This window comes from Rhinolophus ferrumequinum, chromosome 5 (assembly GCF_004115265.2).
Source record: "Rhinolophus ferrumequinum isolate MPI-CBG mRhiFer1 chromosome 5, mRhiFer1_v1.p, whole genome shotgun sequence".
In the NCBI taxonomy this organism is placed as follows: Eukaryota; Metazoa; Chordata; class Mammalia; order Chiroptera; family Rhinolophidae; genus Rhinolophus; species Rhinolophus ferrumequinum.
Window position 1 is genome coordinate 47,168,548 of NC_046288.1, and position 20,612 is coordinate 47,189,159.

The window sequence follows — 20,612 nt, forward strand, 5'->3', positions numbered from 1 at the left end:
GGTTATTATTCATAATTTAATTTGTTTCAAAGATATTTGTTATGAGTATATGCCAATGTATATAGCATATATGTATATATAACATTGTCATTGTATTAATATGTACTAAAAAATGCTACTCCTAAGATTTAGTTTATGATAAAAGTAAAATGTTTTCTTTGAAAAGTATAAAAAGCAAATAGAAGTAGAATAAAATTATATCAAGTTTCACCACCCAGAGGCAACCATTGAGAGCATTTATATCTAGACTTTTTCCATGAATTATAAAATGTAAAATTTAATGTCTAATGTAATAATATTTAAGTAAAAAATGGATGGATTTTGTTATCTATACATCATAAAACTGCAGTTATTTTGTTAAACTTTTAAGTTCTGAGAATAAGCAGGCATCAAATTTTGGCTAATGTATAGTTTAAAAATACATTGTCATGTGAAGTAATCAGATTAGGAAAATATTTTAAAATTCCAGTTTCATATCTCATAGATTAAAAAAAAAAGTCTTGCTTATTTTCTTCATCAGTTAACCTTTCACAGCTGGCAGAAAGTGGCTTTGAGGAATTTCCCAGAATTAATTTTATGAAACTAGATGGCAACAGGTAGGTGCATATTACGTACTGGCAGAACTGGATGTGATGTGTAAATGGATATTTCCAGTAAAATTAAGTAGAGTTTTGGTTTTTGTTATTGATCCATATTCATTCCTTTATGTTATTCCTTATCTTAAAAACAATTCTATGCTTTAATCAGATTTTTGATGAATTGATTCATCACTCTTGGTACTACATCCTTTACAATTTGGCTAGAAATGACGTGCCTTAATGCATTCCACTATGACTATACGTGTGGATAACTTCCAATGAAAATATTAGTTTTCTTGCGTTTCCCAGAGTATGTAAAATGATTTTAAATACTTAGTAGAGGTACTGTCTTTTGGGTAGAGAGATTTTATTGTAAAAGAAGCATGTTAAGATTAGATTTCCCCAAGGATCTTTCCAATCCAAAATACCACTTGTTTAAATGGCCTTATTTGTATACTAGTCTCATTAATAATTATGTCTTCGTAGCTCCGTCATTAATGGAGAGATACATGGAAAAACATGAAAAATTTTAAACCCACACAATGTAAAAGAGTACCTAAGGCATCCATAGAGATTATATCAGTGGTTGGGGACAAAACCATAAAGAAAATGGGATTTCAAAACCAATTAATTCAAAATTAATTTTGCACTAATATAAGCTTATGTTACCATGGTGAATTTAGTCCATTTATATATATAAAAAAAGAAATTGGTGTTGCTTTAGTCTCATTGTAGATATAATATATTCTCTAAAAATATGAAATATAAAAATTATAAAGTAAAAAAATAATGGTTTCATAACCCAATCTCCCAAAAATAACTACTGTTAATACTTTACTATATATATGAGGTCGGACGATTAAGTTCAGGAACTCATCTTAGAAAAAGTGCTACATACTTCATTGCTGAATATCAGTATGGTCACCTTTGAAGTACTCCTCTTGGGAAGCTATGCACTGACACCAGCACCCAGTCCACCCTTCAAAGCAGTTTGGAACTCTTTTTCTGGAATGGCCATCAGAGCTGTCATCGTATTATCCTTGATGTCCTGAGTATCATCAAAATGTCTTCCTTTCAACATTTCCTTTATCTTTGGGGAAAGAAAGAAGTCATTGGGGGCCAGATCAGGTGAGTAGGGAGGGTGGTCAATACAGTTATTTGTTTACTGACTAAAAACTCCCACACAGACAGCCCCCTGTGAGCTGGTGCCTCGCCACGATGCAAGTGCCATGAACTGTTGGCGAAAAGTTGTTTTTTGTCTAACTTTTTCACACAGCCTTTTCAGCAGTTCCAAATAGTAAACTTGGTTAACTGTTTGTCTAGTTTGTATGAATTCATAATGAATGATCTCAGAAAAGGTTAGCAACATCATTGCAACAAGTTCACGAATTTAATTGTCAGACCTCGTATATAGACAAGGTCTACATTTAAGAAGTATTTTATTTGTCATTCAAAATTATCACAATTGTTGCTAGCTCTTTTGTTGGTTAGAAAATTGACAATGTGGGAAGAAAACATTTATTTCCAGATTCTAAGTGACAGTGGGTCATACCACAACATTTTAATCTAATAAGAATTGCTTATAAAACCCCTAAAATGCCGAACTTAAAAAGTCATCAATTTTAGAAATCCAAACAGCAAAAATCCAATTTTTTTTCAAAACATGAATTTGCTTTTTAAATCATTTATATCAGTAGAGCTTGGGACATGGTTGATGCTCCGTAAAGAAGTGTGCATAGCATTTAGATGATTTATGCTAAGGAGGTGATGATTCTAAGGGGCCATTCTCACAGTGAGCATTCTAAATCTTCTTTCTTTACATTTTCCTTAACTCATCTACTACAAATGTGCAAGACATTATAATGAGTACACGGAAAGCCAATAATTTGTCACTTTTTCGTTTTCTAGCCCACTGCTTCTCAACTCTTTTTACATGAAGGCAAACTTGGAAACTGAAGACAAGGCTTCTTCCCACCCTGCACTGCCTCCTAGGCTGAAGACGTTGATTTCTTGGCCAACAGATTAGGAAGTTGTTCCCAGGCCCTCTTCTCACTTTCTTCGAATAATATTTTTCTTCATACGCTAAACTTTTTCAATTACTGACCTACACGTTTTTTTTCTATCTTATCTCTAAATGTACACAGTCTCTATCCTTTGAACCACTCACCAGACTCCTCAAAGAAATGACTTTATCTGAATAAAACATCAGACTGTCAAAACCTGGATCTTGTCATGAGGAGTATTTCTGCCTTTCTGAAATCTCAAAGTTGGAGCTTTCCAGTACTTTTACCAATGCCCTTACTGTCTACCCCTTTTCTTCATACCCCTCACTTACCAGTTAGGGGTTTTTACTTATTAGAAACTGCCATGTAATGCACAGTCCTTCAAAACCAGCTCCTTTTTGTTCAGCATCAGTTATTAATAGCACCCCCAAATCCCAGACTTGAAACTTTGAAGTTAGGTTTAAAAAGTTTAAACTTCTTTTTCACTTCTTCAATCACACATTTTCTCAGTTACCTAGGCTTCACGGATTTGCTCTTGGAAGCTTTCTTTCTCACCCATTTATTCCTTTGCACTCTGCCTGCTTTAGTTGTGGTTTTGTCCCAGAATTCTGTGTAAGCTTCAGAATGACACCATGCCTTCAGTCTCTTTCTCCCTAGATTGCCAAGTGTTTCTTTAGGTATTACAATAGTTAATATCTCCTCTCCATTCTAGATTTTAAACATTAAATAATCACACCTATGACTGGTTTATTTATCTTTCAGGATTAGGATTTAAAAGATAAACTGAGTTAGAGTAAGGTAGGAACTTTTTAAGAACTGGCACTTTATAGTTAATTGGGTGCAACTGTAAAAACTCGCCACAGCCATGCCCACTTGTAATGAAAGTTTCTGTTATTTTTGAAATACTGTAGGAGGATTCTGAGTCATGCGTTGGATAATAAAATGTTAGAGCAAACATTTATACACTTAGGTAAGTACTGTTTTTAGATGGAATATTCTTACAAAACCTTCCTGCTAAATCAGTGAATCTTTTGATCTACTTTTTTTTCCCTACTTCAGCTCTTTGTGCACTGGTTATGATAAAGTGAAGCTTTTAACATGGTTTTCTTTGTGGCGAGTGCCTCATTGCTCAGCCTGTAGAGGAGGCTAAGGACACTGATGTGATTTCCCAATGGATTAGCTATCTTCCTGCTAATCTGTAGTCACAGAATGTCCTTCGAAACATGGCCAACCACTTTATAAATGTTAGTCACAAGGGAACAAGAGGAGGGGAGTCAGAATGGCTCAGTGGCAATTCATTCTAAAACAAATTAAGGCACATGCCCTACCAGAAATGGTTCAGGAGTTTTGTCCTATCTCATAGGCAAGTAACTCAGCATTTATTGAATTTCCGTAATTTGCTGCAGATTGTACCTCTGTGGCCTACGTAAGTGTTAGTTGCTATAGCTTTCCATCTTCTTCCTCTGGTGTTTAAAGCTGGATGGCTTATTGAATTTACTGAAAGGCAGTGGTGTTGAGATGAAAAGGACATGGTTTTTGGAGACAGACCCTCTGCTCTATTTCTGTCACTAATTAGTTGTGTGCCCTTGGTGAAATTTCTTAATCTCCAAGTTTCTCTTTCTTCCTTTGAAAAAATACCTTCCTTATATCGTTGTAAGAATTAAATAAGATAATATACGTAAATCACCAAGAACATAGTACCTGCATAATGAATATTAAAGTTCTGTACTTGTCTTTTGTGATATATAAATAAATCTAACCAATTGGTTAGGAAATTTTCATATGGCAACCATTTACTTAACATCTACTTGGTGCCAAGCACGATGAAAGGTGATATATATATATATATATATACACATATATATTTATATACATATATACACACACATATATGTTTATATACATTTATATACATATATATACACACACACATATATATTTATATACATATATATACACACATATATTTCATATATATTCATATATACATATACTTCATATATACATTCATATATATACTTTATATATATTCATATACATATGTGTATATATATGTATATATAATTTCTATTCCTCATGATAACCTCAAAAGGTTATTTATAATTATCATTTCCTTTAAGATGAGAGAACTGAGATAAGTTGCTGCTGAGATGCATTGTTTTCACCTAAGCATGAAACACAGTAAATTGGGGATATAGGGGTATTTCTAACGAATTGTTTTTAAATATTGTAGTTTAATAATTACCTGGGGGGTGTGGTGGGGGGAGGAAGTGTTTATTAAAAAGACAGATTCCTGGGACCTATCTGCAAGGATCCTGGGTCTGGGTTGGACCCAGGAAAACGCAATTTTTACAAGCCGCCCATGTCATCTTGATGCAGTTGGTTCTTTGGAGGACACTTGGATGAATATCAGTCAATGCATCACACCTTAATTTGGTTCATTTACTCTATACCTCAGGCTTTAAACTGTGGTAGGAGAAGGAGGTGAACTCAGAGGCAGGCTAGCATCTGTGGGCTAAAATTTAATTTGCATAAGTAAGCAACACTCACTCTCAATTCTTCTTCATCACCTCAAGATATTTACGTCTGGTGATACTTTCATATACCACCTGTAGTTATTGATGTCTTTAGTCCACCTTTGTTGATACAGGCTCAAATGAACTGTATCAGCAGCAAATTTGTCTTATTGTAAGGACTATCACACTTTCCAGCACATGGCAGATATTTGTAAATGGCAGCTATTGTTATTATTTATTTAATTTTGGGGGGAGATGTCAAACATGATAACTTATATTAAAGCACTTTGTAAATCAGCTCTCACATTAGGAAATCCTTCCCTCCAACATAAACTTTTGAAGAATGTGATGAAAGATGTGGACCAGCGCTATTCAATAAAAATATAATGCTAGTCACATAGGTAATTTTAAATTTATTACTTTCCACATTAATAATGTATTTGACTAAATACAAAGACTTTATCACTTCAACATGAGGTCAATATAAAATTATTAATGAGGTATTTTATATTTTTCACATTGAGTCCTTGAAATCCATTGTTTCACTTCTATCGTATCTCAATTTAGCAGTAAATTTTCAATGGTAAAGTGAAATCTATTCCTACCTAAACAATAAAGTTGTGTTTAATGGAAATAGGTTACCCTGCTTCAGTTCTTAAATTCAAATTTGTTAAACTTACGTAAAACAAACAAACAAAAAATCAATGGCTCAGTCCCAGTAGCCAAATTTCAAAAGTTCAATAGCCACATGTGGTTACCCTTTTCGACACACAGTTTTGGACCTTCTCTAGAATTTTGTTTGTACTTCTAAGGGATTCACGGACCCCATGAAGTTGATTCTTGCTTTACATGTCCCTTGGTTAAAAATTGTCCTTTTCACATTTTATATATAAGCCAACTCCATTTAAAGAAGTCAAGTTACTTTCCGTATGTTCACTAAATATTAGTCAAGTTTATTTATGAATACATTTCTTGGGCAACTTTATTGAAACTGGACTATTGAAGTGGACTATTATTGATTTGGACGTAGAAAAATAAGCTTAGGATATAGTGGTTGAACCACTTTGGGCAGCTGTTCTTTATCACTGTCTTCTGATGTGATCACAGGATTTAACTTCTAGATATTAAAGTTACTAATTTTCACCTTCCTGACAAGCAGATTTCAGGGTTTGCGTTTCTCAGGACCTATAAATCTCTCTCAAGAAAACAGGCAATAGCTACTGAACTTGCATAGATAGGGATTTATCGAAAGCTCCCTTCTATTTTTAGCCAGAGCAACTGCTTTCCAATCCAAAATTTCTGGAGAGAGAAATGCATCCACTGCAAACGAGACGCGCGGAGCAGACCTTTGCCCGGTAACTGCTCGAAAACCTCCAAGACTACTCCCACCGAAACTCGGTAGCGCAAGCGTTTTTCCGTGGCGTGTTCCGCCCGCCCCCGCAAGCCCGAGCGCTGGGCAACTCCAAAGCGTTCTCGGCCGGCGCCGCGCCGCCTGGCCCGGCCCAGGGGTGTGGCCCGGAGCGGAGAGGGCGTGCCCGGGCTCGGGGGCGGGGCCGGGGAGAGCTTGGAGGCGGAAGTTCCCGCGGGCTGGGAGGTCGGCGTACGCACCGCGAATCACTTGTCAGCGCTCGTTTGAGGCGGACGCAGCGCGGTGCCGGACCCGAGGTGAGTGGCCTCCAGCTGGGGATGCGCATCTCTGGTCCGCAGTACGGAGGATGGAAAGAAGCGGTTGCCGTCCGCCGCGCGCGAGGGGATCCCAGCTGGGGAGGAGGAGGGGGCGCGCCTAGTGCGGGGGTGGCTTCTCAGGTGCTTTCTGGACGCGGAGCGGCGGAGGTGGGAGAGCGGCGTGGGAAGAGGAGCGCCCGGGAAAGGGCGGAGTGGGAGTGGACCCGGGGCACTGGAAGTTCCCGGAGTCCGGGCCGAGCGGGACAAGCGAGGCGGCGGCAGGGACACGGGAGCGGGGCGCCGGGGGTGGCGAAGGCGGGCGCTGAAGGGCCCCCGGGCGCCCTGCACGGACCCACCGGCCGGCTCCGGGCGTCGCCGGGCACCCACCTTGGCGTCCGGGTCCATCCAGGTCTTGCGGGAATCTCTTGGAGGTATGGGGAAGCGGGACTACACTGGAATGGCGGGTTAGTTTTTGCTTTCACGCTACTGGGAAGCATTTATTTCCACCCAAATATTTAGGATTGTGAAAACTGTTTGGGGAACACTTCCCTGCGTCCGGAAATAAAGCTGGTTTAAAAAAACAAATCTGTAGTGAGCGCCAGATGTATTAACGACTTGGGTGCTTGTTGGGGCTTTTATAAGACTGTGCCCTCAGTGCGTTTGACAATAAGTGGAAAAAGGAAGGGCGTGTGGCCAAGGGCAGAACTTGGACAGAAAATTCGTGGCTGCGGTGGGCAGGGCAGGTCTAGGGTGTGATCGCCAGATCCTATCCCAAGTCCGCCTTCCTGACCGTGAGGACGTCGGAACCCGCCTGCCACGGAAACAGCCGGCTCGGGAGCCTTATTTGGCAAACAGGGCTTAGGCGTGAACATCTGCTGGAAAACTGTCTCTTTGGCTGCTAGTAGTATCATCCTGTGCCTGTGGCCTTCGTTCTTCAGCTCTAACTCCACTGTCTCTCATTCTGGGGAAAAAGAGCATCTCAAGATATTGCTCTTTAATTTCAGACCGTTTCTGTTGGCCTGAGCATTTATTTCATCAAGGGTTCTCCTTTCCCCGTTCTCACCCACCAAAGAAGCTGGGATAGGAGTGTGGGAACTAACCAAGCTTCCTTCCCAAGTTAAAGCGAAGACATTGTTTGAACTTTCCCTAAGAGAAAATCCAGAACTATACGGAAGTTCCAACATTTTCTACGTGTTTGAAAGCAGAGTAGGCTTTATTTTTTGCCTGCTTGTTATTTTAGGCAGAGTTTGGTCACTAGTAATCGAATGGAGGAGACCAGGAAAAGGCCAATAATATTACCATTGCTTAGGGATCAGAATATTTAAGGCAAATGAAGTTAGCAGAGGGAGAATACTAGAAATGAAACAGCATTGACTAGAAATGAGATGACGCAGTGGTTGTTTAGTGTGGCTATGACCTTGCCAGTGCTAGAAATTTTCATAGCAAATGGGAGAAGTCAGGAAGGGAACTTCCAAGTAAAGGGCAAGTTGCATGTATATGCTAGATACATAAATGCATTTTCTTGTAGGGAACAGTGGGGCCAGAAGTTGAGCCTAACTTTCACATACTTCTCTTGACAAAAGTTAAAGATTAAAAAGGGGGGAAGGGGCGGGCTGCGTGTGGCATATCTGTTGGCTTTATACACTTCTGATTTGTCTGGTATGCCAATATGAAAACAGTCTTTCTCTACTAGTTCTATGAAACTCTTTTATTATGGCAGGAAGACAAATTATATACGGCCCTTTATTACTTCCTTACTGTTTGTTTTTCATGTTATCTATTAGGTTGGTGCAAAAGTAATTTTGTGGTTTTTGCAATTTTTAACCTTTTAAACCGCAATTACTTTTGCACCAGCCTAATACCAGTTTGACTTCTGCCTTGGCCTTGGGTCTTGCCTAGTGTCCTGTGCCTATTACATCAGTACTGCAGTAATGTGTTAATTGCTTAGTAGTTGAGTATACTACCATGCCAGAGGGAAAGCTTCTTTAGTTTCTAGGTAGATGCCATGAAGATATTCACTGATTTAATTTTTATTTAAGAACCAGACTTAGTTGCAAGTTTTGCCTCATTTTCCTCTTATGAAAAGATGGAATCTGTTTGCTTTTAATATAGCCAGTGGTTCGGTTTGCTTTTAATATAGCCAGTGGTTCGGATATCTACATCTGCCACTTTCAATTTTGATGTGATGGGATAGAAATTTTACATGGGTTAAAAAAATGAAAAAATATTGTAAGACAGGTAATACAAGGTGATAATTTGGTCGAACAGCATAGATTTTCCAAGGAAGTGTGTCTTAAGCAGCTTTTTTAAAAAAAAGTTTTAAAATTATTAAATTATACATCTGTTATATTTAAAATATTTTTAAAGAGGGAAATCTCATTTTTAGTATTACATTTTAGAAAATCTCCATTCTTCCCATTCTCCCACCGACATATAACCACCATAACAACCAGTACCGAACTCCATGTCATACTTTTTTTCTTTAGATTTTTTATCATGTAAAAGTACTACTATAAGAGTCATGATGAGTCCACTTACAGCAAAACATACAAGAAAGCGAACACTGAAGTGCTGGTTCTTTTCTAAAGCTCCAATTCCCTTTTATGCATTTAAGATTAGCTATTAGGTGGTGCAAAAGTAATTGCGGTTTAAAAGGTTAAAAATAATGCAAAAACCGCAATTACTTTTGCACCAACCTATATATACTACTCTCTGTCACTTTTAACGTGTGGTCAGTGTTCACGCTCTCCTTTGCCTGATGAAGTGTGTGTGTGAACAGAAAACAGGTTTTGACCGAAGTATCACTGTGCTGGGGTATTACCTGTTATTGCCTGTCTGAAGAAAAAGTAAATATTTAAGTGTGGAAAATATCACCTCCCTATAAAGGATATACAAGTTATAGTTTATGATTGGAGAGAATAATTTTGTGCTTTAAAAACAACTCATTTTAAAGAATTTAGTACTTGGAAAGCAGGAATGAAGATGTATGAATTTGCAGCCCTTTTCATATGTTAGTGTGATTTAGACTTTAAGGAAGTACAATTGAAGGATCTTGTTAACTGCAGGCAAAAGAATGCATGAGGTAACAGAAAGGAGAAAATCATTTTGAATGAAACCTGAAATAAAATCTTTTTCTTCAGTGTATAACAAAGTGTTGTAAAATACTTTGAGTTAAAGTTTGTTTTGTATGCAAGAAGCCACGAATTGTAGCAAGCGGTAAAATTGATCAACTGTCTAGGAATATATTTTGATGTGGAATTTTTAGACTATGGAAATTGGTTTGAGTTTAGAAATTGTATATTAGCTCATAGATACGTTTTCTTAGACTGAAATAAGAACTTAATGTAGACTTATCCTCTGTATCCTCTCATGCCCCCCAAAACAAAACACTGAATTTAGTTGGATTTATATTAAATACATTTAAATATGTAATAGGGCTTCAAATAAACTTTTTTTTAACCATCTGATTTTCTTTCACAGTTTCTTTCACGTTCTGGGATTGGACTTGGAGTCATTAGAACCATGAGCAACTACAGTGTATCCTTGGTTGGCCCAGCTCCTTGGGGTTTCCGGCTGCAAGGTGGCAAGGATTTCAGCATGCCTCTGACAATCTCTAGTGTAAGCACACTTTACAGATTTTATTACAGATGTTCCTTCAATGCTTAGTCCTGGGAACTTAAGGACTGATTCTCTGGATGACCTGTTCTCCTACTTGCTACAATTGCTTATGGGATTTGATCTCAGCAAAGTTAGTTACCTGCAATAAAGGATATGGAGGGAGAGAATTTAGCAAGGATAATTAATTTCAATTACGTTTATTTTCATTTTTCCTTCATCTCATTCAAAATAAAACAGAAAGCGTTTAGGGGCAGCCGGTTAGCTCAGTTGGTTAGAGTGTGGTGCTACTAACACCAAGGTCACCAGTTCGTTCCCTGCGTGGGCCACCTTGAGCTGCGTCCTCCTTAAAATAACAACAACAACAAAGAAAGTGTTTAACCAGGGGCAGACTCCAGATCTTTGAACTGTCACTAATTTGAGGAATTCTCTGGGACTTAGTTTCTTCATATGTAATATTAGAAAGTCCCACTTTCTAATGGGATTGTCATGGTCCCTTTCAGCTCCAAACTTGTTTATTAAAAAGTGTTGATCAGTATTAATAAAATGACAGTTTTTGGTGTTATTTCCTCAGCTCACTTTCTGGTGAAAGTGGTAGCCAGCAGTACAATGGCCAAAAGCTACTTACCTTTGAAGAGGAAGTGAAGGGCTTAGATCTCCAACTTGATAGTCTATGAATAATTGGAATTTGGCTGTTTACCTCATTATGGATTTAGTTTGAATGGATTCTTGTATATATTTTAAGGATATGTCTTCATGGTGATGATGAGGGGAGTAATTAAAGCTTTCAATTAATGGGCTTGACTGTGTGTCAGGCATTGTATTACTTTCATCACCAATAGATAAATAACTGTTGCTATTAATTACTTGTATAACTTTCCAGAGGGTTTTTTTTTTCCTCTTCAAATAACCATGAGCATCTACTCCCCTTTTACTTGTACGGTAGCATATTATACACACTGTTCCATACCTTGCTGTCTCTTTTCTCGACAATTTGACATGAGAACTTTCCCTGTTAATATATAAAGAGTTTTCTGTTTGGTTAAACAACAACTGTGTAGAATTCTCTTGTAGGGAAGTAACATTTAACCAGTTCTCTGTTGGAAAACATTTATATTGTTTCCAATATGGCTATTACAAACAGTGCTGCAGTGTATACCATAGATACATTTTATATAAATAAAACACACACACACACACACACACACACACACACACACACACACACACACGAAGTGACAATTAAGTTCATGAACTCATCCTAGAAAAAGTGCTACATACCTCATTGCTGAATATCACTATGGTCACCTTTGATGTTCTCCCCCTGAGAAGTTATGCACCAACGCCAACACCTAGTCCATCCTCAAAGCAATTTTGGAACTCAGTTTTTGGAATGGCCATCAGAGTTATTGTTGTATTACCCTTGATGTCCTGAATGTCATCAAAATGTCTTCCTTTCAATATTTCCTTTATCTTTGGGTGAAGAAAGAAGTCACTGGGGGCCAGATCAGGTGAGTAGGGAGGGTGTTCCAATACAGTTATTTGTTTACTGGCTAAAAACTCCCTCACAGACATGTCGTGTAAGCTGGTGCATTATCGTGATGCAAGAGTCATGAATTGTTGGCGAAAAGTTCAGGTCGTCTAACTTTTTCACGCAGCCTTTTCAGCACTTCCCAGTAGTCAACTTGGTTAACTGTCCAGTTGGTACAAATTCATAATGAATACTCCCTCGGATAACCAAAAAAAGGTTAGCAACATCGTTGAATCAAGTTTGTGAACTTAATTGTCAGACCTTGTGTGTGTGTATGTGTAATTTTGATAGGTTGTGCCAATTCACACTTTTGTGCCATGCATTAAAAGACCTATCCCCCCTCGCCCCCCACAACCTTACCAGAAAATTTTGGCATTTTTGCCAATTGCTTTGCATGCATCATCTCACTTAATTGTACTACCAATCTGTGAAATAATGGTATTATTCCCATTGTACAGAGCTCATAGTTGGTGTGGAAGAACTGGCTTATGGTTGTGCTATGCTGCCTCCCTAATAAATTTTATCTAACATTTAAGTAGATTGTTTCTATAATCAGATATTTAGAAGACTATTGTTTAATTATGTATGTGTATTTGTATAAATATGTGTATATACACCAATTCTTACAGTGTATATCCAACTTGACTTTGAAAGATTAAACATAAGTTTGTAACACTTACATATCTCTGTTAAAATACTGCAAATCCCAGCTTACTAATGATGTTTTCTTGGCCCTGGATTTTAAAATAGTTACCAATTCCTGTTTCTTGGCTGGGATTTTCAAATAGTTATAATTAATCACTGATACCTGTCTTGATTTCAGTTTTTCAGATTGTATGAGGAAATACATATATGTAATCCAGCTTGCAAGTTTTAAGACTTTTTCTGGTTGGATGACATTTTAAATGTAAAGCATCCATGTGAAAACTTGTCTTGTGATTTATTCCTATTTGAGCGAGGCAGTGTTTTATTTTTTTTCTCCTACTGAAGATTGATTATGAAGAAAGGGACAGTATTTGATTGTCTGTTTTTATATTCTGTTAACATTATTTTATATAAAGCATGACTTATCTTACTTTGTAATAATGGACTAAAAAAACTTATTCAATTAAAATACTTCCATTTTTGCTGGAGAAAAGTCCAGAAATAAATTGATGCTTAAATGAAACAAACTTAATCATCTTGTTTGGTCATAGAAATGCAAATGGTATGTAAATATGTGGCACCAGGACTTTTACAAAGTTTTCTGTGCTTCAGTTCCCTGGCAGCCTGTTTGGGGCCTTGCTCCATGTTGTGATGCTGATAAAACAGAACACTGTGTACATACATCCATGCCCTCCCCTGGCACAGAAGAAATGCTTTCCTTGTGTAGACAGAGTGCTAATTAAAGGATTTTGAACATACTGATTAAAAGAAACTACCCGTAACAAAGCTGCTGAGTTATTTCTGTTCTCTTACAAAAGTCTCTGCCATCTCTTGTGACCTTCTTGGGCCTTGTGCAGTGGGGCATGCAATTCATTCTGGACTCCAGAGGATGGGGGGGGAGGGAGGGGAATGTTGGCTCAACTGAGCTGCTAGGCTCTTGGCCTTTCATTGTAGTTATTTTTAACCCCTTGTGTGGTTCAAATATGCCTAGTAACATTGCCTAATAAAGATGTGTGCCTGGTAGCTAATTTATATTGCTGTGGTAAGATTATTAATGTAATACTTAATTGGTTCTCTGGCTATATTTATTCTGCCTTAATTATGTAAAATTATTGGGATATATTTCAGAGGTCACCAGATTAATTAATAGCATCAAGCAGCAATTAAAACCTGAAAGCATGCCTTATAACATGTAATTTAGTGATTCTCTTATTTTAATAGTTTGTGTGAAACTCTTACCAAGGCCTGGCACATAGTATTCTCTCAGTTGTTTTACAATAATATTATTATCAAATTAAAAAACATATTTAGAGACTTGAGATACCAAATCCTCCATAATTGTAGGGGACATAACTGTTACATACATACATATATATATATATATATATATATATTACAGTCTTTTGGAATTGAAAAGAAATCACAAGTTTGTGCTTAGCTAGGAAGCTGCATCTTTATATTCAGAGTTCAAAAGTGCAGTTTTTCCTCTGGTCAGTTATTATGTTGAACTCAAAAGGGTTATTTATGTTCCCTTATAACATCGGAACTCTGTGATATCAAATGTATTTGAGATAAATAAGCCGTTGGCTGGGACTTGAACATCCTGTTTTCTTGATATTTTATTGTTACCCTCATATGAATATGACTTGTATCTTACAGCATACAGACTATAAAATTTTAACAGTTCACTGAAATTTGTTCATCACCTACATTGTATGAATTTTGCATTCTTTTTTGATAGGTTTATTTCTAATGTAAGATTAGTAATTCCTGCAAACTTGAAATGATTCTTGGATTGCTGTAACTGCATGATCACGTGTCATTGTCTTCAGTTTCCTATTCTTAAAATGGAGTGTTGGCTACAGGAGTTTGCAGGCTCTTTTTATCTTTGAAGGATGTATTTATGGAATTGCCTTGAAGCCATGGAATGTGGGGATGGGTTTCATAGTAACTGTGTGGGTTTGTTGGTCTTTGCCAGTATATTTTATAAGAAACAGGAGACTTGTTTCACAATTCAAGGCTGTATTTTCGCAAGTTGATGTTTCTCATGATGGCATTACAGGAAGGATGATATATTTGTGGATTACATCTTTTAAATACAGTATCCGAAAGTTGAAGTACTCTGTTGTGTTATTTTCTGATGTGTGATGTTAAAAGTTTTTTTTTCCTTAAATGCCAATAGTTGGATTTCCTGAAGTTGATGCCTCATTTCTCAATAAACACATCTGTAATGTTTCTTTAGCAGATAAGGAAATCAGACATTTTAATAACCAGATAATAACTTTGATTCTCAAGAGTTAGGACGGGATCAGTTGTTACCAACTTAGACAAGATTTTATTTTTTTATTTTTATTTTTTTATTTTATTTTTTAATTTTTTATTGGGGAATATTGGGGAACAGTGTGTTTCTCCAGGGCCCATCAGCTCCAAGGCATGTCTTTCAATCTAGTTGTGGAGGGCGCAGCTCAGCTCCAAGTCCAGTCACCGTTTTCAATCTTTAGTTGCAGGGAGCACAGCCCACCATCCCATGCGGGAATTGAACTGGCAACCTTGTTGTTAAGAGCTCCTGCTCTAACCAACTGAGCCATCCGTCCATCCCACTGGCAGCTCAGCAGCAGCTCGTTGTCTTCAATCTGGTTGTGGAGGGGGGCAGCTCACTGGCCCATGTGGGAATTGAACAAGCAACCCTGTTGTTCAGAGCTCACACACTAACCAACTGAGCCATCTGGCCGTCCCTTAGATAAGATTTTAGTTGGATTTGAAAAGCAGAAGATACTTATTATTTCCTGGAGTATGGAGCCGTTTGAGAGTATAACAGAACAGAGAAAAATAGAGCTGTGAAACACTTTGCTGTGAATTCATTTATTCAGCAGTTAAAAGAATACTTCCTAGAAGCCATTGAAGAAGATACAGAGTATTGGGAGTAAAAAGCTTGCGGAGAAAAGCAATAAGTACAGTACTAGACAGTGTCATGAGACCTGTCTATCACAAGACAGTGTTTGATGAAATGGCAAAGATATAGATAAGTGTTTCTCAGTTTCAGTGGGCGTAGATCTTTTGTATTCATGGGGGTTAGCTTCCGACAGGAGAAATTAATCGAATTGGTCTTTGAAGAATGAAATTTGAACACCTCAAAGTCAACATTTCTCTGTGTTGGTTTTCGGTGCCAAGTGAAGATGAAGACTTTTCTTGCCATTGCTTGACTCTGAGTGAAGCCATGAATATAGTTGAGTCATTCTCCAGATGGGCCAGCTGCAGAGTTTCCCTCCTGCAGGAGGGTAGAAAGAGCCTTTCTGTCTTCTCCAGCCAAAATGGGAGAACCATCCTACCTTCAATAAATGGGCCCATTGTTAATTTTAAGCTGTTGAGTATTTTTCTTTTACATTCCCTCCCAACTACCCTGTCATTATGCCAAGATGGAACGTTAATAATTTAGTTTGTATAACTACATAATATGTATTTCACGTGTATGCTCACTCTCTGCATTTGAAGTACTAGTTCCCTTTTGTGTGGGGCTTAGTGACTTGTCTTTTCCCATGTGGCAGTTTTCTATCATTGTGGTCACATCGGTCAAGAATGTCCAGGTAATTCTGAAGATGTTTTTCTGGTCTGTTATTTGTAAAGAAATGAAAATCTTATCAGTATGTTGTTATAAATTAATAGTTTTAGAAAAAAGGGCTTTCATTTTTAAATTTTAATGAATGTTGAACATTTTGGAAAGTTATTAGGTAAAATCAGAGGATTTTTACTGCTTTGCAGGCCTTTGGTATCTGATAAAGGAAACAATATTGTAGAGATTGGGTAATGTAAGAATAGCACTTTAGATCTAAGTAAAGGAGATTTTCATAAAACCTCTTCACCTCCTCATGAGTTAAGTCTAGTATTTACTTACTAAAACTGTGTACACTGAAGCCTATAGACTTATTGTCAGTTATTTTTGAGAACTTGCAAGGCAGAGAGCTTTTCTTTATGATGGTTATTGGTCAGGCTGCAGTGTGAATATACAGGGAACCAGGTGTCTTTGTCCGAACCATCCTGTTTTCAGTAGTTCTTACTTAGGTTCCCAGAGGCTTTAGGACCAGTCATGGCCTTTCTCCTAGTTACAACAGCATGGAGGGGAGAATCTGCTAGGACTTAATCTAGAAGCAAACGCTTGCTCTGGACAAGAAAGCGTTGTTTCTTTGGCATCTCATAAGGGATAATTATGTTTCAGCTTTAGCAGGTGAGACTAGGCCTTTGCTTAAAATTTTAAGGTGTAGAAATAATGAGTATATGATATAAAACTTGGCCATACAGTACCCTAGCATATGAAATGTTAACGTATGTATGCATTTGCAAATAAATGACATAATAATGGAAATGCAAAGCAAAAACACTAGTTTAGGCAACTAATGAACAGTGATCTTAGTGACCCCTAATTTAGGTATGCTAGATGCAGAGCCATTGTATCATGTAAGTTGGGGAACGTAAGGTTGGTGTTTTTAAATTACAGAGTGGAAAAGTCACTTTTCTAGCACAGGTATTCTGTTTTTATTAAGGTTTTTTTGGGGGGGTAATAAAATATGAATGGATAGGACAGATAATATTGAATGAGTGTTTAAAGTTAGTTTTGGAAGAATTTTTTGTAATAATGTTAAAACTGAATCTCTCAGATGATATGGTTACTTTCCCCCTCTTCCTTCACCTTATTTTTTTTCTTTCTGTTGCATAAGTGGAATTATCTACCCTTCTGTAAACATTCAGATTTCTCTTACTGCTGATGTTATGTTGTTGCCCATTTTATGTGACAATTACTGGAACAAAGTTCATCAACCTCTGGCGTTTAGTGCTCCCAGCAAGGCTAAGTAAGCAATTGCAGCAGCTGTCCTGATAGACCTAAATGGAGGAGCGTAAGATTAACTGGGAAAGTTGACAGAAGGGAATGAAGCACAGCAAGTTAGGTAGAAGGAGAAAAGAAAGAGGCAATTTTTGAAAAGCCAAAATGAGAACAGTTCTTTATTGGGACAATTAAAGGACAAATACAGGACAGTCATTGTACTTCAGAAATCTTTTTAACCCTTCACCCTTTCCCCCTTTTAAAGTTGATTAATTTATGCTTTTCTTTAGGTATGACATTTGTATGGTTTGAAATTCAAATATACAGTAGGGTTCATAGGAAAGAGTGTCCTGTTGCTCTCCATTTCCTCTACCGGAAGCAACAGGTGTTAGTGGCTTCTTGTGTAGACTTCCACAGAGAATCTATACAGATATCTGTAAATACGTATGTACCCTCACCACTCCCCTTTTCAACACAAATAACATCCTTAAAAAACTACTTATTTTTTGGTATTTGCACTTAACCCCAAATCAGTAAATATATCATCATTCTTTCTGTACATCTGCATTGTTTGGATTTAATCATGATTTAACCAGTTTATATTGATGGACAATTAGGTTGTTTCCAGTCTTTTTCTTTTGGTGACACTGCAGTGTAATTTTTGTGTGCGTGCACACACACACTCTTTTTTTTGCATATATATGAACATTTCCGTCAGATAAATTCCTAGAAATGGAATTGCTCAAAGGGTTGTGTGCATTTGTGATTTTGATTGATATTGCCAAATATCTCTATAGAGACACTCCTACCCACGATATGAGAATGCTGGTTTCCTCATACCTGTGCTGGCATGCATTTCAGTAGACTTTGGTCTTTTCCAATCAGATGGGCCTCTATTCTACCTTTCTCCTTTTTACAGGGCTTATCACAGGTGTTCTGCTAAGTACTCTATGTTTTTGAGTAATTCATTGTTTTCTATTTTGCATGAGAATATATGAAATAAAAACATGCTAGTCTTCTTTAAGTGGGTTTTATTAGTTTCTAGAGATGCTATAATATTATTAGAATTTTTTCCAGAGCTTTGGTTAATAGTTATCTCTCATTTATTTCTCATTTCTAAACAGATATCCTCTCTCGGATATCCTCTCTCTGTTAATGTATTACTTCCAATTACATGGTGAAAGATTTTTTTTGTGTGCAACAGTTTTTGGCATAGTGCCCTGTCATAGACTTTCTGACAAATTACAAATTAAGCAAATTATATTTAATAGATTTAAGGTTGTTACCTTCGGAGTTTCTTCAGTAGCTTGATATAGTGGGTAATTTAGAATCGCACTCTTCTCCAGCTCCCTTGCAGTGCTGTGACAAGGAGACTGCCCATAGTGAAGTGTTCTGCATATTCCTGAGGCACGGTACAATTCATCCTTAGGAACCTCACTGTGTTTCCCTATCAGCCTTTATTAGCTTAACTGAAGTCACAAAGGTTTATAGAGTGTTCCATAGCATAGTGAGTCAAGCATTCTGAAAGCATACTAAGGTGTGGCACAATACAGTTTGTTCATTCTACTTGGGTGTTAGCAGCAGAGTGTATATGTTGGTAACTTTGGTGACAAAAACAGTAAGGATGCCAGGGATATTTGTATTTTATGCGCTTAATGATGGGGGAAGGCGAATGTTTCTTTAGTGTGTTGCTGTAAATTTTTAAATGTGATGAGAGGAGTTTGGAACTAAATAAGAATTTGCACCATTTGTTGTTTGAATTCTGTGACTTGTTAAACATTTTCTTTCCAGGATCCAAAAATTGATTTAGCAGTGGCCACTGTGGTAATTGTCTTGGGTAAATTTCCAAAAGTGGAAGTGTTATTTTAATGACATTAACAATTGAATGCCATTTACAATTATTTCTTCAGGGATTTAGATGCTGTGGCTCGGTTCCATTGAGGATCCAATTATTGGTCCAGTATTACTCAAATGATTTTTGAGATAGTAACTTTTAGAGACGGTAAAATTAAAAAGTTTAGTCAGATTGTGTAATACTAGCCAAAGGAGATTGTGGATATGTTCTGAAAGTATTTTTCTTTTTGAGAAAAGATACTGCAGGACAAATATCCATTAGAACACAAACTTTATCCCTTAACTAGGAAGCCTTATAAATATTCTGGAGGAAGAAGTTTATATGTAAATGCAAATATTGTTACACATGTAATTTTCATGATTTTGAACATTCTCTTGAAATCTCTCTACCCTGCTAACTTCCAAATAGTCTACAAATGGTTCTTTTGATTTTTTTATACCATGCATTTCTGTTTATAGGTACCTGTATTTGTTGTGGAAGATTCTAGTTAGTTGGTATCCAATTTTCAGAGTGATACTTTGATATTTTGGCAGGCAAAGGTGTTTCCAGATTTTGTCAATGGCTTTTCCCCTCGTTAGGCTGGTTCCTCATCCTCAGGCTGACACCTTGCCCAGGCAGGAATTCTGAAATCCTACATTTAATGCATTATGGCCTTGTTTAAGAACCATAAGGGCTTCTGTTATCCACTGAATTATTGCTTAACTCCTCTGCTGGTAGTTGGGCTGCACATATAAGTGGGCCTACTTAATGTAACTGAGTTTGTAGTGCAGGATGCCCCCTTTAAGCCACGAAGGTCTTGGTTTCTTTATGCACACTGTCGTTATTTGCTCTTCCCTCGAAAGCCCTCCCCGTCCTTCAAGGCATATTCACATAATAGGTGCTCCTTGAAATGTTTGACTGTTCCAGCTCAGTTGGGTCTCCTTTCTTTGCAGTATTAAATAATAATAATAATGAAAATACTGTATTTCCCTGAAAATAAGACCGGGTCTTGTATTAAATTTTGCTCCACAGGATGCATTAGGATTTATTTTCAGGGGATGCCTTATTTTTTCATGTAGAACAATCTACATTTATTCATGTACAAAAATCTACATTTTTTCAAATACAGTCATGTCGTTGTCTTCTGGAACATCGTCATAGCTCTCCAAACCTGAATTCCGGCTTGAATTTCCTGCGACTCCGTTTCCTGTAGAACCATTGGCCCCAATCTCTCATGTTCAGCAATAGAGCTCTCCTGAAATCAGCACTTCTTGTCCATGTAGCCTGCTCGTAGTGCATTGGCAACACAGCTGTCAGTGATTTTATCCCAGGAATTCTTCACTCAAGTCACAACTTCTTGCAGGCTAGGCTTCTCAAAGTTTCCACGCTGATTTCTCTCCATTCTATTT

At 37.4% G+C, this 20,612-nt stretch overlaps 1 protein-coding gene across 10 annotated transcripts in view; it reads left to right on the top strand.

Moving 5' to 3' along the window:
• The first annotated feature begins 6,634 nt into the window (after nt 1–6,634).
• Nucleotides 6,635–20,612, top strand: part of PDLIM5 (PDZ and LIM domain 5) — a 187,540-nt gene continuing 173,562 nt past the window's right edge. For all 10 annotated transcript variants that reach the window (XM_033105714.1, XM_033105716.1, XM_033105717.1 and 7 more), the window contains exons 1-2: nt 6,635–6,762; nt 10,243–10,380. In XM_033105714.1, the coding sequence (XP_032961605.1) occupies nt 10,285–10,380 (96 nt within the window). In that variant the 5' untranslated portion in view covers nt 6,635–6,762; nt 10,243–10,284. The remainder of the gene's footprint in view (nt 6,763–10,242; nt 10,381–20,612) is intronic.